The sequence below is a fragment of the Nuphar pumila genome, chromosome 6 (genome assembly GCF_984573655.1).
Source record: "Nuphar pumila chromosome 6, dmNupPumi1.hap1.1, whole genome shotgun sequence".
Classification (NCBI taxonomy): Eukaryota; Viridiplantae; Streptophyta; class Magnoliopsida; order Nymphaeales; family Nymphaeaceae; genus Nuphar; species Nuphar pumila.
Window position 1 is genome coordinate 9,575,156 of NC_143254.1, and position 26,332 is coordinate 9,601,487.

Genomic DNA, 26,332 nt, shown 5'->3' on the forward strand with positions numbered 1-26,332 from the left:
GGCAACCCCTCACCCTCAAAGTATCTCACTCTGTTAGCTGCCACGCTACTGCCTTCCTCCATTTTCATCTCTCTCTCTCTCTCTCCCTCTGTGTGTGTAGCAATAACAGTCCATTTTGCTACTGCTCATCTTAGGTTCTTCAGTTACACGTTCCATGTATTAAAACTGCCATTGTATCTTCTTTAGTGAGCCCCTCTTCTCCGTGAATTGTTCCAACTCTATCAATGATGAATTATAGGTTGAACTTATGGAGACCATCATTGAATCTTCCCTGCCATTTACGATGGATGTTGCTGCCCACCAATTAAGACAATGGAGAGGAAAGGGGTTGTTGCCCACCAATTGTTTGTGGGTGTCTCAAGAAACATTTTTTTTAACAAGTGGGTATACAGTATTATCGCATTTATCATATTTTTCTAACATAATTTTCTTATGTGACACAAAAGATCATAACTTCTCATATGTAAAATTTTCTTTTCCTATGAGACTGTTTCTCACTTCCAAACTTGCCCTAAAAATGAGACTAACTTGAATATCCTTTGGTTTGCTCAGCCCGTTTACCAGCGTCCTAACTATCCAAAAAAAATGAAGCAAGAGTGACCAACGTTGAGCCCACGTCTGGCTCTATCCCATGAGTGGCTTAAAACCCTGCATCCCTACCCACCACAAGAAGTCGCGGGTCCTACCATCCTCAAAACGTGGCCAATCAAAACTCTACAAAGCAGCTCTGGACCAATCAGAATCCAAAAGGCTGTATGCTTTACCCTCTCTATGCCTCTCAGTCTCTCTCTATCTCTATAGGTGTGCTGAGTTGGTGCAACACTTGCCACTCACTCCCACTCCCCCTGCTGAGTGCTGAACTGCCTCTCTCTCTGCTCATTGAGAGTGCTACCACCATTGTTCTGCTTGTAGAATCGGCAGTCCACTCCCCAATTCCCCATAAAAATGTCGACCACCATATGGACACCTTGTCCTCCTCTTCCAGAAACCCTTCTCTTCCGGCCGCCGCAACGCCGAGCTATGAGACTCCCCGTTGCTATTAGACGCCGAAGGGCACTCTCCCAGGCGGTTTCTGAAGAGAAGACGGTCGTTTTGGAGGAGAATGAGGTGGATTCCTACGTTTCTAATGGGAACGGGATCGCCTATAGCTATGGTGGGATGGTCGGGAGATCGAACGGCAGCCTCAAGTTGGACTCCAACAGAAGCGCCATCGTGAATGGGTCGGTGAGCGGAGCGGTAAATGGTGCTCTGGTGAAGTACACCGTCGAAAATGGGGCTGCCACAAAGACGGCTCCGGTGGAGGCGAAGGGAGAAACTCAGAAGAAGACCGTCGAGGAGATTGGGCAGGAGGAGGTCTGGTTTAAGCGTGCCGGCACTGAGAAACTAGAGGTGGGAACCGTTGTTTCCGTCTCGAATCGGTTCCTTTCTTCTTCTCTTTATTTCCATTTCACTCTGCTTACTTTCTGTGCATGTTATGTTTCCTCAGTGAACCTACTAGTTTTATCTGTGAAAGTAGAAGAGAAGCCGATGACTTCCAATTCTTACACGATTCTGTTAAGTTCCAAAACGATGTTGTTCTTAATTTTGAACCACTAGCTTCAGTTTGTTTTATTGGGTATGTTGATTTTATCATTAGAAGACTATGGTGGTGTCAACCAAAATAAAGAAAATATGTCTGGAAACAATCTGAAACAATGATAATATTAAATGGATAGTGGTAAGATTCATCAATGCGGCCACTTCTGTTCCGTGTATCATTCTTGTTTTCATGATAGAATCTGTCATTGTGATCTTGTGTTTCCTTTTCCACCGTCCTCTGTTTCTTCCTCCAATTGTCTCATCTGGTCCAGCTATGAGATATCTTCTGATTTGAATCATTCATATGCTGTCCAAGCATCTAAAAACAAGTTTTGCTGAAATCGTGCCTTCTTTGCCTTAAACATTGAATAAATACTTATGGATATGTAATCTGTTGTGGTGAATTTTATTTGGAAGGACTATCTGCATATGTAATCTAGGACAAAAGTATACAATACTTAAGTTGTGTTTGTGCGGGTTGAATACACACATCCATTCTAGATGGTTTCTGTACTTATTTTATCATCTGGCTTTGCACCTTGCTGCACTATCTGCACACAATATTTCTAACCTTCACTGGCAACCAATCTCCATTTGATCCTGTATGAAATACTTGTCATATAGAATTTTTGGTTTTTCAGAAAGTCTATGTGACCTAAGTGTATTCGGCTTAATCACTAAGCTTCTGCTCATCTACCTAGTGCATGCACTAAACTGTCACTCCATAAGCCTAGATAAGCAATGGAGTGCATGCATTGAAAAGAGCTGTGACTTTGCCTGTCTTTTAGTGATTATAGTCTCAACTAAAGTAATAGTTAATTATTATTTCTGTGCCATATGTTGTTAGTGAGGGAAATGTCCTTGCTGTTACCTGCATTGATGCCAGTATTAACCTTACTGATGGTTTCCTCTTGCTGGTCCAACTTGTGTACAACCAACTGGAACTCTGTGCTGCCCTACTTTTTTGCCGTCTGACATAGATCATGGAGTGCACTTAGTGAGTTGTTTCAGGTCGCATCTTAACCTAATCAATGGCAGCGGTATTCCATATCCTTGGATAGTCTACAGATCTCTTTCTGATCCACTATTTTCCCATAATCCTTAACTGAGATGAAATTGTACATCTCTGGTTTAACATGAAAAAATCGTATTCTATCATTCTATGGTTATGTGCTCATAATCCATTGGTTGAAAATGGTTTGCCAGCAATGTGGAGGAACGAATATGGCAGTTTGACTGCTAGGCTGTCTTTCAATCATAATCACCTATATCGTTCAAGGTATTTTCTCGGTAAGGGTTTTTCTCAGAGAGGTTTTCAAAAGTTGGCTTTTCTCAGAAAAATCTCAGGAGTTTAAAAATATTGAAAAACATGAGATAATAGTCTTGCATGATTTTTCCTTCAAAAAGATAAAGAAACAAGTTTTAAAAGGTTTTAAAATATAAAAGAAAAGAAAAGAAAAAATAGAAAATCTATGCTTAAAATATAAAAATGTGAGTTTTTTTTTTACCAAAAATACTGTGATATTATCATGATATTTTGAGTATTGGAGATATCTTGAAAACATCATGATATATTGCTGATAATATCGACTGACTTGATAACACTGACATTATCACAATATTTTTCAAAATATCGGTGACACTCTTTCAATCAATGCTTGTGTTCATAAATTATACAACTGTTGTTTTCATTGTAAGACAGGTAAACATGCCTAGCTATATATGCCGTAAATTACAAAATAATACAATTGAATTTTCTGTTGCTTGTTAATGTGTAGTTGGACGTTCTTTTTTATATTGTGCTTCATTGGCACCTGCAGGTTTCTGTTGCTCCAGGCGGTCGATGGAATAGGTTTAAAACCTATTCAACAATTCAAAGGACTTTGGAAGTATGGGGATTTGTTTTTACATTTCTGTTCAAAGTTTGGCTCAATAAGCAGAAGTTCACTTACAGAGGTTATTTACTTCTTGCTTGCACCTTTAGCTTTTCAAATGTCTAGAGAAAAGGTTATATTTGTTAGCTATTTTTTCATCTATATATGCTTTAATTGGGGCTTGAGAATCACACATTTTGTTGCTTAGGGGACAAGAAAAGCAGATGACATGCCACACAGGCCATACAGTACATTGTGTTTGTTATTTAGTGACTGGTATTATTTGATATCTGCAGCTTATAGAAAGCAAATATTCTTAGTGAATGCTGACATTGTCCTCTAAAGTGAGAGAGGTTCTCAGGGTTGTTGGGGGATATGCTTTTGCTGTATCAGTGAGCATCTTAAGAAGTATGAATGATTAAAATATTCAAGTATATTGTCAAGGAAACAATTGATTAATTCAAATGAAATTTAAGAGCTTTATTTATTTTTCTCCATGATGATTAAATGGTGTAAATATGAGAAATAGGACCTGGTCTTCTGTGGCACTATTTTATACTGTTACTTTCATAAATTAGATGTGAAGCAGATGCTGTGAAAATGATGAGACCTTCACATACTAACCATGCCTCCAAGGGGAAAAAGTAGCTTGAATTAGATAGACCATGCTGTTCGGTTGTGGAATAAAAAAAGTTGAATATGGACAAAACAGAAGAATCCAATAAATTATTAAAAACTTTAAGTTCTTTTGGTGAAAGAAGCATAGAATTCTGTTGACCAATAGAAATAGAATTGATGATTTGTAATTTAAATCATACCACAAATTCGTGGAGCTTGAATGAAAATATCAAGGAATATTGGATCATTCTTGTAGAGTGTCTTTGGTAGGTTGTTAAGTCGGACCAATGAGTTGATTCCCGAGTATTAAGGGCACATGCTTTTGGCAATCTGTGGTGCTTTACCTATAAAATCCCTTCAGCATGGTATAATTGTTTTTCTAGTTTTTTACGACTTCCTGCCAAGAAGTTGAGTTTGAAAATATATGGTGTGACAGCTGTTTGCTGCCATGTGTAATGTTCTATCAGTTTTTTCCTGCCATCTTTTGTGTTGATACCAAAAGTTTCTCTGTTCTTTTACAAGTGGCAGCCCAACAATCTATGCCACATGGGTGCGGGTGCGGCGCAATTTCAAAAGTTTTGGACACGGGGACACGGCTATATATATATGTGTATATATATATATATATTTAAAAATAAATAAATAAATAAATAAATATATATATATATATATATATATATATATATATATATATATATATATATATATCCAGTGTGTGCCGGTCAGCGGGAGGGGGTCCAGGAGGGGCAGCGCCCCCCGGATTTTTTTTCCTGAGATTATGTTTGAGACTCATGCTATATGTGTATATATATATATATATAAAGATCATTTTTTTTGCCCTAAAAATAGACATTTTTGGACTCAGTCAACGTTGACCGAGTCCAAAACGAGGACAGACTCGGCCTCGACTCGTTGACCGAGTCCGGCTCGTGTCCGAAGCCGCACCCGTGCCCGCACCTGTGTCGGGGCGTGTCGACTCGGGTGTGGCGCCTCCCTAGGCGAGTCCGTGTGACTTAGCCAACAATGTATGCTTGACCTTTTCTTTGTCAATGTATCGCTGCTCTTTAATTTTGAAAGCTTAAACCTTTATTAAAATGGCCTAAAGTTGGAAGCTGTAATAAATAATTCCTGACTTACAAGTAAATCATTCTCTATGGATCAGTTGGGTCAATTTTACTTGTTTGACCAACTTGATTCTTGATGTCAAACCATGGGCCAGACCAGGGACCAGATTTATCTGCTAAGTCATGGAATCCAGATTCAACAAGTCATTCCAGTTTAAATTGGTGTTGCTTTGTTGTTAGGGTATGTTTGGTTGCATTCAAATGTGATTTGAAATCTCATGCAAATGAGAGAATGAATCTCGTTTGCACAGCTAACCAAACATGTGATTTTGAATCTCATGCAAATGAGAAACAAATATGATTTGAAATCACGTTTGAAGTGAATCTCATGTTATTCCAAATCACATGGTGGAATGTGTGATCTGAAATCATATGACTTCAAAACACATGAGATGCAACCAAACATACCCTTAGTAGTAACTGTAGGTTCTTGATGCAAGAACTGCCAAGTTGTTTACTTAGCCAAAAATATATTCCCTTGTCCACAGATATTCATACCTTCATTTTATGTTAAGAGCCAAAGTTCTAGTCTGGTAGCTGCAGTGCCATCTGTTAGTCAACCTCCCCTTATGAATATAGCTATTGTAACCAAGAAATTCCTTATGCAGGTGGAATGACTGAAGAAAAAGTAGTTCAAAGGCGGAAAGCTCTGGCCAAGTGGTTGAAGGAAAGCATCTTAAGATTAGGACCTACATTTATCAAAATTGGACAACAGTTCTCTACAAGGGTTGACATTCTCCCCCAAGAATATGTTGATCAATTATCAGAACTTCAGGTCAGAATGCAAAAGAAGTCGTGATAATATACAGTTGATCATTTATAGCCATGTTTTTTGTGCTTCTTTTTTTCAAATGATTAACTAAATGACAACTTTTATATTAGGCATTTCAGATTTTAGCTTTGTAAACTCAAAGGAGAAACAGAATGGTCAAGTCCATATGACACATATATCATACTTTTGCTTATTGCCGTCCCAATATGCATTAGTTGAGTTGTCTTTCCTAGTTCATTAACAAACTAGTCAAAACCATAATATAAATCCAGACAGTGATTTATGTCTGTAGTCTGCTAACATGTTAACTTTAGATCATAAATATTTGAAGTTGATGGAAGGTAATAGAGTATGCATAAATGTGATAACCAGTAACCATTACTGAGAAAACCGTTGAGTGGATTCATTAGCTACGCATAGGGAACTTGTCCAGGGACAAAAGCCTTTATTGCTTTCTTTCTAGTCTCATCCAAGATTTGTGGGGTTAGTTACAAAAATGAGATGATAATTTTTTGCATTATTGGTCGTGAGCTAGCACTGTTCACAATATGTGGTTTCTCAAGTAGGTCTGGGAAACGAGATGATCTGCTCGTGGTTCGGCTCCTGTTCAGCTTGTAAAGAGTTCATTCAAACTCGTGAAATAGGCTTGGCAAGTCAAACACAAACAACAAGTGTTTGGCTTTGCTCAATGCATTTAGGTTCATTAACTAGTAAATTTTACATAAATTTTATATCATAAAATGTAGATTGTTGAAGTGTTTGGATTACAAGCAATAAGTTTGGAGTTCAAATCCTGTTGCTTACAACCTTGAAACAATGTATTATTTTGTAAAATGATTCAGTTTGATCTTAGTTCAGTTGGTTAGAGTCCAAATTATATGCTTTCAGCTTTGAAAAAATCACTTTTTTGTGAACTAGCCAGCTTGAACTCAGCTTGTTTAGCTTGGGCTCGCCATGAACTCGATTCACCATAAGAACAAACCAAGCTTGAACACCCTCTGTTTGGTTTGTTCGGCTCACTTACCAAGAACAAGAGAAAATGCTGAAATGGCTATAAACTATCTTAATGCTTTAGTGACCACTTCTTGTCAACATCAATCTGCTTCAAAATTTCCTTTTGTTTCCCTTCTTTTTTTATTTTTTTTACTTTTGTAAATGGGAAAAAGTTGGGTAAAGATCCATTGGAGTGGGTTAGCCTTAACTGTGTGTGACAACAGGAAGACATAAGGTTGTTCCTGTCCGTGTCAGGGAAGATGCCAAATCATCTCTCTTTTCAATGAACACAATCTGCTTCAAGTTAGCATAAAATTTGCAATTGAGAACATCTTGAAAACAATAAAAGTTTCAGTTATTCATATTTTAAGCATATGCTAATGATAAATGATGAAATGACTGGATTCATAATGTAGTAAAACATGAAAGCAGAAGGCAATTCAAGGCCATGAAATTCTAGATATGGTGCTATTCTTCAATCATAAATAAGTCGCTAGTTGGTTATTGTGGATGATGTGCTAACGATGTCACATTTTTTCATAAAATATGGTTGAACAGAAAGGTCATCACGTTATATTTTGAGTAGCTTACCAATACATGCACAGTTCCATTTCTATTATCATGATTAACCCTTTGTATTATGTGCTTCCTTTCCTAATTTACCTCATAGCTAACTTTGATTCTTTCAACTGAAAGCAGTAGAATAACATAATTGTTGAACTTGATTTGTGTTGAACGTTGCTGCTGATATTAAGAAATTTCTTTCCTGTATGATTTCAGGATCAAGTACCTCCTTTCCCATCAGAAATTGCAGTATCCATCATTCAAGAGGAACTTGGGGGAACTGTTGATACTCTATTTGATAAGTTTGACTATGAACCAATTGCTGCTGCAAGTCTTGGTGTGTTAGAGTTTCTTCAAGTCTTTTTGAATGCTTTAAGTTATTCATTCTAGGGCTTTTGTTACGCTGTAGCATGCATACAATTTTCAAATACTAAATTTGTAATACTCAGGTCAGGTGCACCGTGCAAGGCTTAGAGGCCAAGAACTTGTTGTTAAAGTACAAAGACCTGGCCTTAAGGATTTGTTTGATATTGATCTGAAGAACTTGAGGGTTTGTATATCCAACTCCTTCCTGTATGTTCAGTTCTATTCTTAGATTTTTCGTATTGATACTTGTTTGTTCTTAATTACAGGGCATGTTACATTTATCATTTTAATCATTGTTTTGATAATCAATAATATAAAGCATTTTTTTTCATTATAAGAAAAGCAATAGGTATAAACTTCACAATATTAAGGGAAAATGATGGCAGTATAAAAACTGTTGCATGTTTTCTTTACTTTGTAAGGATAATTATTTTACTATGTTGTGGTGCAACAGTATTCCATGTACTTGAATGGCTATCCTAAGTGTTACTCCTTACAGCTATATGAACTCTTTTAAGTCATTCATTGTATGGTGCCATAGCAAAATATTTGTGGTAATGAAAGCCACACATGAACATTTATCTCGCTTGATAGTTTCTATGTGAGAGGCGGAATAAAATTTGGAAACTAAAGTGAATATTCTGGTTGAACCTTACAACTGCATGTTACAGACACACTGCATGGACACAAGTATATCTTCTAAATAAAAATCCACAAAGCCTATACCTGAGGTCTGCAAAGTATTATCTTCTTACAGATAGCATTTGCTGCTTGTGGTACCTTATAATAGTTCTCCACAGAAGGTTGCTTCAATGTATGCAGTAGTCCTGTTAAGAACCAAATTAGCAAATACATGTGTTCAATTCAACTTCTTGTTAAATGAAGAACATGAGTGATGTTCTTTGGAGAAAAGACCAAAAGAAGCAAATTCTTATATAATTGCAGAGTCCAGACTCCAAACTATGGTACTAAGCAGAGGTATTAATTTTGATAACGTTGATTGGGCTATTGGAACTGTATCAGGCTGTGTAACACTTTGCCTATAGTGAGGGACTCTTGCACAACAACATGAAATATGAGCTCCAACATCATGTATCTGTCTAATTCCATAAGATACAATGACCATTTCATTAATAATTAAGTGACTTTCTGCTGTCAAAGCTAAGATACATATACCTTAGCCTCAGGCCAAAACAGAAAAAGTGTGAATCCTTAGATTAAAAGATTAAATCTAGTTGAGCATGTACCTCTATGACCCAGCCAAGACAGGTCTGACTGTGGCCATTTAATCTGGCGCACAGAAGGAGATCCCTCTGCACCAAAAGCTGGATGCAGATAAGCCATTTGGATTTCCTTCGAAGATCATATCATTGTAAAACTATCTTCAACAAGATACTTTAGTTGATAACGCAACAACCTTGAGAATAAATGTGTGAACATACACACCCAAGAACAGTTGTGCACAACAAACACAACACACCGAATCACAAATGTGCACTTGCACCCATAAGTTTCATAAACACTAAAGAGGTTGGGCTATAATCCCAAATCCCTTGAAGAAATACAAGAGGAGCTGCCCATATAAATAGGGCTTTGGAGGAGGCCTTGGGAGGGGCTCCACATAGTCGTTGGAGACCCTCCAACGGTCACAAATGTGACCGTTGGAGGGGTCCAACGACTAGTGGGTTGGGCCCCTCCCAATGCATGTACAATGCATTAAATGCAAAAGAAAAAATAAATAAAGAAAAAGGAAAAAAAGAAAATACAAAAAAACATATTCTCGAAAAAGAATGTGTAAAATTCCTAAACTACCCTTACTATGACTATATATATTTTATATATATAATTGGTAAATACATATACATATATTATATATATGTATATGTATTACCTTATATATATAAAATATATATACGAAATTACAAGTTTGATTACATAATTTAACACCCCCCCCTCAAACTTAGGGCAAGATGACCGATAGTTTGCCAAGAAGGAAGTTGAACCGCGGAGCGCACAGGGCTTTAGTAAAGAAATCTGCCAACTGATATTCGGACGTGACATAAGGAAGATCGATAACTCCTCGGAGATATGCTTCACGAACATAGTGACAGTCCATTTCGATGTGTTTTGTCCGCTCATGAAAGGTGTGGTTCTTTGCAATGTAGATTGCACTTTTGTTGTCGCAGCATAGCTTGGTGGGTCCTTCAATTTTGATCCCCATGTCTTCTAGCAGTTGGTGAATCCAAACAATCTCCATGGTAGTAGTGGCCATGGCACGATATTCAGCTTCAGTTGAGAAGAGCGACACCTTTTGTTGCTTCTTGCATCTCCACGAAATTAGTGAGTCTCCTAAGAACACACAAAAACCAGTGGTGGAGTGACGGTTATTTGGGTCACCTCCCCAATCTGAGTCAGTATAAACAATCAATTTTAAGTCAGAGGAAGAGGACAGAAAAACTCCCTTATTTAGAGTACCCTTTATGTATCTTACGACCCGTAAGATGGCACTCATGTGAACGGATGTAGGCGCATGCTGAAACTGACTTGCAGTATGGACTGCATGGGATATATCTGGTCTGGTAATACTCAGATACATCAGAGATCCTACAAGCTGTCTGTAGGGTGTAGGATCCAACAGGGGAACTCCATCATCAATTTTCATCTTTGCTCCTACTACTGCAGGAGTTTCACACAGCTTCTCATCTGTAATACCTGACCTGTCAATGATCTCAGAAGCAAGCTTAGTTTGAGATAAGAAATATCCTCTAAGAGAGTATGCCACTTCAATTCCCAAAAAATAAGTTAAAAAACCCAAGTCAGACATTTCAAATTTATCTTTTAAGATAGATTTTATACTTTTAACCCCGTTAGAATCACTCCCAGTGATGAGCATGTCATCAACATACAGAAGTAAAATTACAATCCCTGCATTGGATTTTCTAACAAATAGAGCAGTGTCAGTAAAACAAGAGGAAAAACCATTCTCAATCATAACAGAGTTAAATCTATCATACCAAGCCTTGGGAGCTTGTTTTAGGCCATAGAGTGCTTTCTGAAGACGAAGCACCTTTCCCTTAGGAGTCTCCATTCCAGGAGGAGCATCCATGTAGACTTCTTCGCTTAAATCGCCATTTAAAAAGGCATTTTTCACATCCATTTGATAGATGTTCCATTTGTTGATAGAGACAACGGTTATAAGACATCGAACAGTGACCATACGAGCTACAGGAGCAAAAGTTTCTTCATAGTCAATACCATATTCTTGACTATATCCTTTTGCTACCAAGCGAGCTTTAAACCTTTCAAGGGATCCATCACTTTTAGTTTTTACTTTGAAAACCCATTTGCACCCTATTGTTTTTTTGCCTTTAGGAAGATTTTGGAATTCCCAGGTTTTGGCTCTTCTCAGAGCCTCAAGTTCATTGTCCATGGCATTAATCCATTCAGGGCATTTACGTGCTTCTTCAAAATTTCTAGGTTCTATATAAGAGTGGATGACACTAAGGCAGGCTCTATATCTTGGTGAGAAAGAGTCATAGGAAATGAACCTAGAAGGAGGCCTTCTACTTCTCTCAGTTCTACGAGGGATTACTTCATTCTAAGAGGCACTGGGACTGGCATCATTATATCTGTCAAGAGCACTCCTAAAGTTGTTTTGATCTCTATGAGAGTAGGTGATAGGGTCTCTAGGTAATTCAATAGGTTGATGTGACGAAGGAGACAAAGAGATGTTTTCCTCGGTTTCAAGTTCATTTGGGTTACCTTGATCTGACTCATTATCACTAGTATCATCGTCCTTATTCAGTAAATCAAATAAAAAAGAATAATCCATATTTTCATTATGGGGGTCACAACGTTCAAATCCACTAACATTTTCCAAAAAACTCACGTTTCTGGAAACATACAATTTATCACTTTTGATATCATAACAACGAAACCCCTTTTGGGTTTCAGAATAGCCAAGAAAGGCACAAGGAATGGCTTTTGGAGAAAGTTTGTCATTCTTATCAGTAAGAACAAAACACTTACACCCAAAGACCCTTAACCTGCTATAATCAGGTTCCTTATCATACAATTTTTCAAAGGGAGAAATTTTGTTTAAATTTTTCGATGGAAGTCGGTTTATGAGATAGACAGAGGTAAGAGCTGCCTCAGCCCAAAGATTTTTTGGAATGTTTTGAGAAATGAGCAAAGTCCTAGTTGTTTCAATGATGTGCCTGTGTTTTCGTTCGGCTAACCCATTTTGTTGAGGGGTTTTCGGACATGATTTTTGGTGAAGAATTCCAAAATTTTCAAGATAACTCTTAAATTCATTTGAGAGGTATTCTCCTCCAGAGTCAGACCTAAAGATTTTTAAACATCCATTGAATTGATTTGAAATCATCATGTGAAAACTTTTAAAGGTTGAAAAAACTTCATGTTTATGTTTAAGGAAATAGATCCAACAAAACCTAGTATAGTCATCCACAAAGATCACATAATATGAAAAACCTCCTTTTGACATTACCGGAGCCGGTCCCCATACATCGGAATGGACAATTTCAAATGGTTTTGTCGTAAACATGGATCTTTGAGGAAAGGGCAAACATTTCATTTTCCCAAGAATGCATTCATTACACAAAAAGTCACTTTTACAAAGATGTTTAACAAAAGGCAAATACGAGATTTTAACAATATTGGGATGACCCAATCTCTTATGCCATACATGAATGTCTTTGTTTTGGACGACGTTGCAAAATTGACTCTTGGGAACTTGAAGAAAATCTACGTAGTAGAGATCTTCTCTTCTAGAGCCTTCCCCAATCAATCTCCCGGACTGGCGATCTTGTATCCAACATTTATTAGAAGAAAATTTTATATCGCAACCATGGTCCGAGAGTTGGGAAACGGAAAGAAGATTTAGGTTAAGGTTTGGGATAAAACGAATTTTTGGAACAAAGAAGTCTTGTTTTTCAAAATTACCTATTCCTTTAATCTCAAGAGATGTACCGTCCGCGGTTGATACAAAGGATGGAAAAGCATTTTTAGAAAAATTTGAAAGAGTGCAATAACTAGGGGTCATGTGAAAGGATGCCCTGGAATCTAAAAGCCAAGATGTCTTACCGGGGGAAGAGGATGACATAGCGGCTCCGGAAGTACCTCCCTTGAGAAGAGGTTGTAGGGCTTCCACGATTTGTTGAAGAGAAAGAGACTCACTTGATAAAGAGGGTCGCTCTTCAACTTGAGATGCCATAGCCGTTGCAATCAATTTCTTCCATTTAGGATACAAGGGTTTGATATGTCCGGGTTCTTTACAATGATAGCAAGTTACTTTGCTATAGTCTCTTTTGCCATACCGATCATTTCCTCCTTGACCTTGATTCTTGAAATGAGGAGGTCTATAGGTCCTCATGTTATTTCCCGGTCTTGACACGGCATTAGCCATTTCACCATCTTCTTGAGTAGAGGAAGTAACAAGAATGCTAGGATTATTTTTGCCAATCCCCATACGGGTTTCTTCACCACTTAGCTTGGTGATAACATCTTCGAGTGAGGGGGATGTGAAGGCGGAGAGAAGAGAGGACCGAACTTGTTCAAATTCGGGTCTAAGGCCATTTAAAAAATTGAAGAACCGGTCTTCTTCAAGTTGTTTGTGCCTTAATTAGATTGCCTCACCACTCCATTTAGGTTCAAGGATTGCGAGCTCGTCCCAAATAGAGGATAATTCGGCAAAGTACTCCCGAATGGTCATGTCATTTTGTTGGAGAGTCAAAGCCCTCTTTTGGAGAAAGTACTTGTGGGATAGATCTCTTGAGGTGTACATTTTCTCAAGATATACCCAAGCTTCGGAAGCCCTTTTAAATTTGATGATGTTGGCATTTATCTTGCTCTCAACGGATGAGAAAATCCAAGATAAGATCTTGAAGTTCTTCATTTCTCAATCATCATGTTTCTTAGAATACTCTTCAAGGGCCTTTTGTCTTTCATCCCCTTCAAGGATCTTAATATCCCCTCCTTCAACAATTGTAATTTTGGGTTCCAGTTCCGGTATGGATCCATAAACGTAACCCCAAAGCCCCTTTCCTTTAATATGGGCTTCCATATTACCGGCCCAAACATGATAGTTTGAGCCATTAAGCTTAAACCCAAGAGAGAAATGGGAGTCTTTTTCGCCCATTAGAGAGGAAAGAATGCAAGAGATAGTATGTACCTTAATTACTTTTTGCGTCTTTCTTGACAAAAGAAGCTCCTAAAATATTGCTCGAAGAAGATGATCCTCTTTGATTTCAAAAAACTTGAAGGCACGCTTCCCGAGGAATGCAAAAGAAGGCGAGTCACAATTCTTCTTCTTCAACGAGGCTTTGATACCATGTAAAAGTATCTTCAACAAGATACTTTAGTTGATAACGCAACAACCTTGAGAATAAATGTGTGAACATACACACCCAAGAACACTTGTGCACAACAAACACAACACACCGAATCACAAATGTGCACTTGCACCCATAAGTTTCATAAACACTAAAGAGGTTGGGCTATAATCCCAAATCCCTTGAAGAAATACAAGAGCAGCTGCCCATATAAATAGGGCTTTGGAGGAGGCCTTGGGAGGGGCTCCACATAGTCGCTGGAGCCCCTCCAACGGTCACAAATGTGACCGTTGGAGGGGTCCAACGACTAGTGGGTTGGGCCCCTCCCAATGCATGTACAATGCATTAAATGCAAAAGAAAAAATAAATAAAGAAAAAGGAAAAAAAGAAAATACAAAAAAACATATTCTCGAAAAAGAATGTGTAAAATTCCTAAACTACCCTTACTATGACTATATATATTTTATATATATAATTGGTAAATACATATACATATATTATATATATGTATATGTATTACCTTATATATATAAAATATATATACGAAATTACAAGTTTGATTACATAATTTAACAATCATCACATTGCAACCAACTCTCCTACCAGTTTTGAAGTAACCACCTTCTCCAAACTTTATATCAGTGTCTCCCTCTCATCTCCATGCCTCGAGCCAAGATCAAAGCTGAGATACATTTGAAAGTTATGCGATGATTAATATACTGTTTAGTATCAATTTTCAAATTTTGGTCATGTTGATCACCTATATGCATGCATTCAATATCATAGCTTCTCCTGATGTTTCAGTGTCAGCGTAGACATATTTTGATGTTAGTTAAATGCAGATTCTGGAATACTTTAATATCAATGCCATATATTTTGTTATACTTGTTTTGCAAAATAAGCAGACATTTTTTTCCTTGCTGTTATTTATTCCTGTTTTATGATGGCATCACACTTTGATGGCATGCTATTTATTAAAGGTGCATAATGATTTGTGCATTTTAGTCATAGCACTTTACACCACTTTGACTTGCACTCTGTTCTCTGCTGATTCACTTGTTTTCTGTGTTCATGTTATCTATGATCAGGTCATTTCTGAATATCTACAGAAGATTGATCCCAAATCAGATGGTGCAAAAAGAGACTGGGTTGCCATCTACGATGAGTGTGCAAGCGTTCTATATCAGGTTTTGTTGGTTTTCTGTGCCCGTGGATTATGTCAAGACCAAAGGACTTCAACTAGTATATACTAATATATCCGCTTGTCTCTCATCTTTTTTCTTCTGATTCTCAAAAGTTTGTTAATTAGTACTTATCCAGGTGGGTGGCAAGGCTTCTGTAACAGGCATACAGTACATAAATAGAAGAGAAAAAATCAAGTAATTGTCTTTTTCATAAACTAGATATTTTGCACACCCAAGCGAAGGGCTTGTAGGTTTCTCCAGTTGCCAAAGAGAGAGGGGGGAAATGATCTTTGTTTTGAGTTTTTTTTTTAATTAGTATAATTATAAATAGAATTTTCCCTCTCACTCATATTTTCAACAATTGGTGGATTCTATGTCACATGGGTGCGGGTGCGGGGGTGCGACAAAAAAAAAATTATATATATATATATATATATATAAAGTCCAAAAGTTGGACATAAATGACCCTGGGTGCGTTGACTGCACCCAAGGTCAGGTTGACCGCATCGGGTGCGGGTGCGGCACCTAGTTGGAGAATCCCTGTGACATATAGGGCAAAAAAAAATTTCTTGGCAAATTTTTTTTAAGTCCGAGAATTGGACCAAAATGACCCTGGGTGCGTTGACCGCACCCAGTTCCGCACCCGCATCGAGTCGTGTCGACGCAGGTGCGGCACCCTGCTAGCCGAATCCCTGTGACATAGGGTGGATTGCTTTTTATAGTTAGCAACTCTTGATAGGGAAAATTTCTAATTATCCCCTTCTGTTTGCCTACATACATATTTTTGGATAATGTTACTCATTAGAGAGAGGTAACTAATAAACAAGCTCAATAGATGAAGATGCACACACGTGTATGTGTGTATATGCGTATGCGTGTGTGAGTTGCAATGGAGGATATGGAAGAAACACTCCATGTTGAATCTGTGGGTTGATAAACACTCCAAATACATAAGCCACTAAAGGCAAATAACAAAGGTACTGAGGCACAGACACAAGAGAGAATTCAAGAGAGAACAACACAAAAAATAGTAATTTTCATTCATAAAATGCCTTTAACAAGCATACTTTACAATCCCATGGGTGTCATTCCTTGCACAAGCCGAAGCGTGGAGACTCCCTCGGGGCAAGTTTTAAGCCCATGGAGTTTTATGCTGCCAGGACAGTGATCCTAAGTACGGGCTAGGTCTTTGATCCTGGGGGCAGTTTCTTCACGTGTGTGTATATATATATATATATATATATATATATATATATATATATATATATATATATATATATATATATATATATATATATATATAAGCATACTTTACATGAAGAGGACAAAAGAGAGGGCATACTAGTTGTTAGACATGCCTAACAGCTAGTAGCCAATAGCTAGTTTCAAAAAACTACAACAAGATTTAATATATATTATAATATACATTATATATATTATATAATATATGTACAAAGGATATATATATGTTTATGTTGGAAATTATGCTTTAACTTAGTGGGTCAGGCAACTAAACTTGAACTAGGTATGCTCGGAAGCACGCGTGTACACGCACTATCTTTCAAGCGAAAGTTGCCCCACTTAGAATAAAGTCCTCGGTGCAATGGGTAGTCGTGCAACTATGCTCTCAAGATACAACTGAGCTTTCGCCTTTTTGTGAAAAATCGGTCCATGCCCTGTACTGGGTGAGACTGATAACCTCGACACAAACCACTTTGAACAACCTCTTGATTAGGATATGAATGTAATGAAATAGCAGAAAATACAAAAACAATGCCACTAAGAGCTTACTGGACCGCAATCACAAAAGTGCATAAGCACAAACCAATGCCACTAAGGGCTTACAAGATCACAATGTGCATAAGCATAAGTCCACTGTAGGACAACACAATAGCCAAACAAAGGGCAACAATACAAACACTACGTGCATATAAAACATTAAAGAACTAAATAGAAAAACATAAAAAATATTCATCTTTATTGAGCATAAATGCTTAAGAGAAGCATTGAGTTTACAAGAGGGAGAATCCCCCTATTTATACACAACCAAAGCCTTAGAGGGCCGTTGGGACACTCTCCAACGGCTAGAAATAAAGCCATTGGGGAGGTCCCAACGACTCTATGTACATTTTACATAGATGCCATCAAGAACAACCTAAAGTCCTACTTTGTACACAAATGAAATAAAAGATGGTTGTGACCCTAATGGGCACAACCTATTACCAACTTGTAAAAAGACAAAAATACCCCTAATGAGTATTTGCCTATTACAATGAGAAAATAAAGCATACATATTAATATATATATATATATATATATATATATATATATATATATATATATATATATATATATGTTAATATCATATATATATATGCATATATTATGCATATCTTAACAGTACAATTTAATAAGGAAGATCCAAGCTCAATTTGGGTATGGATCCTGGGTTCAGATGTGGGTATCAATCCTATATTCAAACGGGCATAAATCCAGACTGTAAGCAGGTATGGTTCCAAACTGCAACCAGATTTGGATCTTAAGGATGAATCTGAATTGCAACCGAATATGGATCTAAAAAGGAACTCTGAAAGAGGAGAGAGAGAGAGGAGAGAAGAGAGCTTGAGAGAGAGAGCTGAAGGATGAGAAAAATGGGACAGAGCTGGGGTTTATATTAGCCCCAAGTCACCCATAAAGGCCATAAAGAGACCTTTAATGGGTCCAAATGGTCAGCTATAATGGGCATAGGCTAGCCAAAAGGCCAGCCATAAGTGCCCAAACAGCTAGCCCAAAAAGGGTGCCAAAAAAGGACCAAATGGGTACAAGTAGTGTCCAAAATAACCCTGGAAAGGTCAAGTTCATCCAAGACCAGGTTAAAGGTCAACAGTCAAATCCAGGTGTGGCTGGTGGACCGATAAGACTATTAAAGCCCCATGCAATAGATAAGGTTCAGGAAGATCCAAAGATTCAATGCAAAGTCAATGACAGTTTTTAGGCTTGGTCAAAGGTTGGTTTTAGACTTTGGATTTGGTCCAATGGATCCGGATAAGGTCCAGGAAGATCCAAAGAGGATTCAATGCAAAATCAATGACAATTTTAAGTCTTGGTCAAAGGTCAGTTTTAAACTTGGGTATTAAATCTATCTCAAGTAGTAAAAAGATAAGTCCAAAACCGAGCCAAAAGTCCAAATCTAAGATCTAAGGTCCAAGGTCAAGATCCAAGATTCAAGAATAAAGAGATGCACAAGTCCAAGATCTAATGCCCTTGAGGGCCTTGCCCTTTAAGGACAATAAAAGTTTCTATAACTTTCAATATGGGACTAAACTTGTAGGAAAGACAAGAAACTCATAAACTTAGGGAAATAGGAAAAATGCATAGGAAACTTAGGAATAGTTTTGAGCCAAATCCAACAGTATATACATACAAGTATTATATGTATATACATACATATATATGTATGTATATGTATATAACGAAAATACATCAAATATTAACATTGATATGAACTTTATGAGAAAAGCTTGCATAAAATGCTCCATTACATTGCTCCCTGTCACCATTTTCTTTATTAAGATTTTTCATATTGCACCTTTTTATACTGTCATTTTTTTTCACTTAAGCTAGAGTTCTTTATTTTGAACTTGTTTGCTGCTAGTGTGATAGTTAAAGAACCCTTCTTAATTGTCTTTTTCTCTGTATCTTGACCCACTGCTCATTGCTTAAGAGAAACTTTTTTTGCATATTCTTATGAAAAGACATGCTTTCCTTTAAGCGAAACTTATATACATCCATTTTTTACTGAGGTAAAAAAAATTGTAAACTCAACTGTTTTTTCTAACAGTAGCAGCAGACTGCATCCAGTTGCTTTTGTTTATATAAATATTATTGTTTAACCCATACAAATCAGTGAAGCATTACCTTCATGTATTTTAAATATTGTTGGTTTTCGTTGTCGTATTTTGCTCAGAGAGCAACAATTTTTTTGTGTCTACAATGTTTAATGAGTGATCCTTTCTTATGTTACAAGAGTATGTATGATTTTACTATTGGTTTTATATAACACTTTCAACTAACTAAAGGACATTTATCTCTCATCGCAGAAAATCTTGCTGAAAAAAATTACAGCTACTAGCCATCATTCATGGCAATCCATTTCTTGGGAAGCATATTATAGATCAAATGTTGAATGCTATGTCACATAGATAGGGCTGAACATACGGGGATACAGCTATTTTTTATGAAGTTTTCAATGTAACTAATGTATAAGGGGACATGGAACGGGAGTCAAAATGGAGTATCCGTGTGACATAGGTTGAATGAAGTTATCTATTAGATGGACATATGTTGGAAATGATTGAGACCAATGCTCATGAAATATGAACTCAACTTCCAAGCATTGTTGGTTATACTGACTGTTCTAGAATTTAAGATTTGTATTTCATAGTTTGTCATCGGTCAATTTATTAAACTATTCCTGTGATATGAATAAAATCATTATCATTCTCTATTTTTTTGTTTATCTTTTGTGCTTTATTAGGGCTTCTGAGAGCTGCATTTTATGAGACTCAAATGTCAATGCAGGAGATTGATTATTCCAAAGAGGCTGCTAATGCAGAAAAATTTGCTGAAAACTTTAAAAATATGGATTATGTAAAAGTTCCAAAAATTTGTTGGGATTACACTACCCCACAGGTTCATTGCTTTGTGATTGTCACTTTTTAATTCCTACAGTGGACATTCTTTCTCCTCGTTAACCTGATAAGCCATGTTTCCGCAGGTGCTGACGATGGAATACATTCCTGGGATAAAAATAAATAGGATAGCAGCCTTAGATCAGTTGGGTGTTGATCGACAAAGGTAAGAATTATTTTTTACTTCATTCTTCTGAAGTTGGATCTTAACTTAGATGACTTGTGCTCTTGACAAATATAGACTAGGAATTTTTTTCAATATAAACCAGGACATTGTTTTTTATTAAACATAGAATGCTTGATGGAGCCGTTGCTTCTTCTGCAGGTTGGGTCGATATGCTGTTGAATCTTACTTGGAACAGATCCTTTCCCATGGATTTTTTCATGCTGATCCTGTGAGTGACTCAAACTAGAATTTACTCTGAGTTTGGTTTGCTTAATTGTTAGTTGAATGTAGAGGAATCTATGCAGCAGTTGAATGAAGCCCTGTTTTGGAGTGACATTGAAGCATCCTACTTGACGTTAATGAAGGCATAGTTGAAAACTAGTTTACATTTTATGTAGATCTGCTTCATATTGTAACCATGACTCAACCCATAGGTTTTCTCCAATGTCCAAACATAGTTCATCTCAATTATTGATTAAATTAGCAAGAGTATATTTAAAGGAATGTGCAGCAGTTGAATCAAGTCCTTTGCTGGAACGATCTTGAAGTGGCCTGTTTGATGTTAATGCAAAGAAAGTTGGGAACTAGTTTAGCATCATTTAGGTGTGCTCCAACTGAAAATGTATTCTTGTTCTTCGTACTGCATCTTTTGCTTGATATGATCAATACAATGTGACATGGATAATTATTTCGCTTGATTTTTCTATGTGATAATGTTTTCTATGCAGTCTTGAGGTTTATTTTCGATGTGCAGTTATCATGTGTCTTTGAGATAATTCTGTGGCTTGTTTTCTTGGTAAAAGTGGGTGGCTCTGTGAGAAAAAATGCCACAAATGCATTTCAAGTTCAACTAGTTTCTTCTAGGTAGATGGGAGGTTGGTCACACTTGAAAATAAGATCAATTTTTTTAGTTCTCTATACACAGTGAAATGGAGATAGGTAAGCAAATGTTCCTAGAAGTTCACTCTGCACTTAATGGAGATAGATAAGCAAAAATTTCTAAAAGTCTACTCTACATTGTGAAATGCTTTTAGCATGGAAGCATGAATAGCATTTCCACAACTTAGAATGATCATTATGTACATTGTAACTTAAAAGGAGTGGAATACTTCATGTTAGCACTGTAAATGTTTGCAGTTGCAGATTTCTTTCAATTAGACTGTTCATTATTTTTCCTAGAGCAAGAATTCTCTTGCTAATTAAGATGAATTCATACGTAAGGGTTGTGTTGGTGTGGATCTACCTGTTTTTCACATTAAAATAGGAACCTATAAGATTCTTCATAGATGGAAAAGTTTTTGACAATTATAACAGAATCCCTTAAAGGGTTAAATTGTTTGAGATTGGACAGGAGGACGTAGGAAGAGAAACATGTTCGCTAAATTCTGCTTAAATTGTTGTTATCATAGCAACTGCTATTATTTTTGGTTTTCAAGACTCAAGAGCATGAATGTACAACCAGTGTACACACAGTTTCATTCTCTTTGACATCCCAGAATGTTTCCTTTTGGTTTTCAGCATCCTGGGAATATTGCTGTAGATGATGTAAATGGTGGAAGACTCATCTTCTATGATTTTGGAATGATGGGAAGGTAGTTTGTGGTTTCGGTGTTGAATTTTCCTGGAATTTGGAATTGACTATAGCTTTTCTGTTTCTTTTTCTACTTCTGGAGTTTGGAATTGACTATAGTTCTATACATGATTTACAATGTGTGCAGCATTAGCCCAAACATTAGGGAGGGTTTGCTTGAGGCTTTCTATGGAGTGTACGAGAAAGATCCAGATAAGGTAGCACCTTTCATCTTCTTGATGGGAAAGAACAACCAAGTCCTACATACCATGTTGTTTCAAACAGAAATTTGTAGTAATTAGTTATCATAAGGGTATTTCATGTAATTAATAGTTCACTAAATTTCAAAGTGTTATGTGCAACAAGAAAATTTATTCAATCAAGTTTAAGGATCTACATCAATTGACAGCATGTTTTGGCATCATTCAAGACCAACTGTGTTTCATCTTAGTATATAATGTACTCAGTGGGCACTGGTTCCTTTATTTTTATTGTTGTTTTTCTCTTTCTATTTTGTATTGCATAAGGAAAGTCTTTTTTGTTGTTTCTGAGGGAATTTATGTATATTGTGCTGTGTTTCCCTCGCACACATACCAAAACTGCCCCTCCTGGCGGAAGGTCCAAATCAAATCTTCAAAACTTTAGAAAGAAACTAAAATTGACTTTCTTAGCAAGCAGTATGATTAGGGCTGCTGAATCTTACATATCAGGTTTATATTTTTCATGTTCTTAAAGGAAAGGCTTCTAACTGCAGTGAAAAAGGAACAAAAACATACAAAAGAAAAATGCATGAGAGAAAAGGAATAATTCAACTCTATCTTTCCCCCCTTGAAGTTAGGATAAGAGTATGTGTATATATATATATACTTACAAATAAGGGATTACCTGTTTGTATTTATTCCCATAGCATGTTGCACCCATTTAATGAGTGCTACTTCCCAAATTCCATGTAGATAGCCCTAATCCAATGGGGAAAATCTAAGTGGCATTGTAAATAAAAGTATTTTTTATGTCATTTTTAGGTCTCTTAAAAGTTAGAAGCAAACCAAAACAATCCTGGGTCAACTTTGAAAACTCTCTGGTTTTATTTTGGAATATAAGCAAGAAAGTTTAATTTTCTACTGCTACATATTTGAGCTTATCTGTGATTTCCAGTACTTGATCATTTATTCGCTGAACTACTGAACTGTAATACATTTTGATTGGAAACAACTTAGAAGCATCCATGAGTAGAATGTTAAAGGACCACAGACTTTTGCTTTTTGTTTCTTCATGGAAAACTTTGAAATTTGAACCACATTTTTTTCTTGGTCAAATTTAGTAATTCCAGAATTCCAGTTGTAAAAAATGGCTTTTAACACAACTATTTCAGATCTAAAGAAAGGGAAAAGGGGAAACTATCTACTGGATGCTATGTCAGGAAGATTTGCGGGCACAAGGACATGGGATGCAGGTTGCAACTTGCAAGTTTGAAAATGTTTTAAAAAATGGGACTCAAGGACACAGATTTTATTTTAAGTTTTTAATAAATAAAAGCTATTGTTTGATATTTTAACATTTTAAAATGTATTGAAATATTCTTGAAAAGTGATAAAATATTAAAATAATGGCAATATGAATCTGTGTTAGAATCAGCGTGTCCTCATGTGTCTGTTCATGTGAACAGTAACACAGCCAAAATAGCATGTTCCTGTGACATAGACTGTATGTTTGAGGCACTGCTATTTATGATGGTTTTTAAACTTGTTAAAACCTCAAGCAGCAGTTTTTTTATTTAAAATTTCATGGCATATTTTAGCTTCTTCTGGCAATCTTTGCAGGTGCTTCAAGCCATGATCCAGATGGGTGTTCTTGTGCCAACTGGTGATATGACAGCCGTTCGAAGAACAGCACTGTTTTTCCTTAATAGGTGATTTAAGATCTAAAGTTCTAAACACATGGTTTATTATGCTCTGTTTTCCCTCCCCATTTGTGTTTAATACATGTTGTACAGTTTTGAAGAACGCCTTGCAGCTCAAAGGAAAGAGAGGGAGATGGACATGGCTGATACGGGATTTAATAAGCCCTTGTCCAAGGAAGAAAGAATACAAAAGAAGAAGCAGCGTCTTGCTGCTATTGGTATAGCAAGATTTTTTAATGGATCCAATCTGACTAAATGAGATTAAAACATAATAGGATAGGTGCCACCATCAAGCTTTCACATCCAAGTCTTAAGGTGGAATCAAGTTAAGCTTTGTTGTGTTGTGTTTGTAGGAGAGGATCTATTGGCAATTGCTGCTGATCAACCTTTTCGTTTTCCGGCTACTTTCACATTTGTTGTTAGAGCATTTTCAGGTGCCGATATTAAACCTTCTAGATTTATTTTCTATACCTACTTCTGGATTTGTATGACCATAGAGCCTAAAGTGTTTGCTTGTGTTGCAGTACTGGATGGAATAGGGAAAGGTCTTGATCCTCAATTTGACATCACCGAGATTGCAAAACCGTGAGTATGGTGTATGATTGTTTTTTAGGTCTTACAATTTAGAGGTTGAGGAAGTTCTGTGTTAGTCGTATGATAATAATAATAATCTGACCTCATGCCATTACTGTCGTATCAACTAGTTATGCTATGGAGCTCCTTAGGTTCCGTGAGGCTGGTTTTGAAGTTGTTATGAAGGCAAGAAACATTAAATTTTCTTAATGGATCTTTAAATTTATTTGATGCTTCTATCAGTTTAATTCAAAAAGTAACAATATATTGAAATTGCAGGATCTAAAGAAGAGATGGGAACGACAATCCCGTGCCTTCTATAACTTATTTAGGCAGGCTGACAGAGTTGAAAAGCTTGCTGAAATCATTCAACGCTTGGTATTTGACACAGCATTCTATACTTTATGTGGTTCAGTCTTTTATAGTGACAATGCTCATGTAGGAATAGATTAGCTTCTTGTTTCATCTGATTCTCATTTGCAAATCTTTTGCTCTTTATGGTTATCCTTTTAGGGGATGCAACCATATCATGTTGATTCATTTGATGTACCAAGCTTGATGACATTCTTAGAAGTCCTCGATTGGCACCTATTAGAATTTCAACAAAAGAAAAAATGAAGAATAATTTCTTGAGAATTTATTTGCAGGAGCAAGGTGATCTAAAACTCCGTGTGAGAGCTTTGGAGTCTGAGAGAGCATTCAAAAGAGTTTCAGCTGTTCAAAGGACAGTTGGCAACGTGAGTGTAATCTTTCTTTTCTTACTACAGTAAGCATTGGGCACTGGCTAAAAAAAAGTGGTAACAATAACATTCTTTTAATTTCCAACAAATTTATTCTACTTATTAAGATGTGTCGTAGTAGTATATTCCATGTTAAAACTCATTTTTTATGTGAACACTTTCAGACTGCAATTGTATTATTTTAACTATTGTGAGGAAACCAACCATTAAAACTTTCTTTTTCTGATATTTTAGTAAGACCTTAGGTAGGGCTGACACCAAGCCAAGACAAGACAAGCTGAAGTTGCTTACAGCTCATTTGGAAACTGAAACCAGTCGAGCTATTGGAGCAAGTTGATGAAAGATTGCCTTATTTAACTGAATTTCAATAAAATACCCCATTTTATGAGATGGAGAACTGTGTCCTTTTTCTATGTATGTTTGGGTAGTCTTGCTCTAGATTCCTTCATTGATTTAGTTCTTAGTCACAATTCGATGACCAATATCTGATTTTTCAATGGTACCTCGTCTTTACATAGATTTAGGTGTAGATTTTATTAATTTCTTGTGCTATTTTCACCTATGTATCTGTTAAGAATTTAGTTTACAAGATCGGATTCCCTTTACTGATAGAAGCTTTTACTTGAAACGTTCTCAGGCCGTAGCTGCAGGAAGCCTTATAAACCTTGCAACAATCTTACATCTTAATGCCATCAGGGTAATGAAAATTGAAGTTTTATGAAATTATTCTTTGTTAAAGGTCTAATGCATGGCTGCCTTTTACTAATTCTGGTACTCTTCTTTTTGTTAGCTTCCTGCTATGACCGCATATACGTTGTGTGCATTTTTTGGTATGCAAGTTCTTTTTGGAATTCTGAAGGTAAAAAAGTTGGATCAACAAGAAGCATTGATAACAGGAACTGCATAAACAATAAGAAACTGACAGATCACCGGAAAGGATTGTGTTCCATGATCCACCTACTGCGGAACATGCTTCAGCTTCGAAATTTCAGACTAAGAGGCAGCAATCTCACTATGCCACTACCACATATGCCCAGCTACTGCAGATCAACGTATCCATAGTTTATGCTGCACGGTGACTGTATTTTTCATGTCTCGCAGTCGCTCATTCTTTGGTGCCATGGTTTTTGTAAGATAGCCTGTAAAGAATAGGCTAACTTGTTATCGCACGATGCTATTCTTGAGTTCAGGTGCAATCTGTAACAGATATTGATAACATAATATAGAAATATACCATGTAAAATTATGCAGGAAGAGTCAGTTTTGCAT

At 36.7% G+C, this 26,332-nt stretch overlaps 1 protein-coding gene and 1 non-coding gene across 2 annotated transcripts; one reads left to right on the forward strand and one right to left on the reverse strand.

Moving 5' to 3' along the window:
- The first annotated feature begins 799 nt into the window (after positions 1-799).
- Positions 800-26,332, forward strand: LOC149833889 (protein ACTIVITY OF BC1 COMPLEX KINASE 8, chloroplastic-like). The gene is made up of 20 exons (XM_090011088.1): positions 800-1,389; positions 3,399-3,534; positions 5,803-5,969; positions 7,740-7,860; positions 7,973-8,073; positions 15,328-15,426; positions 20,005-20,115; positions 20,201-20,280; positions 20,440-20,509; positions 21,799-21,872; positions 21,999-22,068; positions 23,671-23,759; positions 23,844-23,968; positions 24,104-24,184; positions 24,275-24,335; positions 24,455-24,509; positions 24,603-24,701; positions 24,971-25,060; positions 25,701-25,760; positions 25,854-26,332. The coding sequence occupies exons 1-20, from the start codon at positions 946-948 to the stop codon at positions 25,968-25,970; spliced, it is 2,250 nt and encodes a 749-aa protein (XP_089867214.1). The 5' UTR covers positions 800-945; the 3' UTR covers positions 25,971-26,332.
- On the reverse strand, positions 7,127-7,250 carry LOC149833890 (U6atac minor spliceosomal RNA). Its single transcript, XR_016432908.1, has one exon. It is a non-coding gene; the product is annotated as a U6atac minor spliceosomal RNA (small nuclear RNA).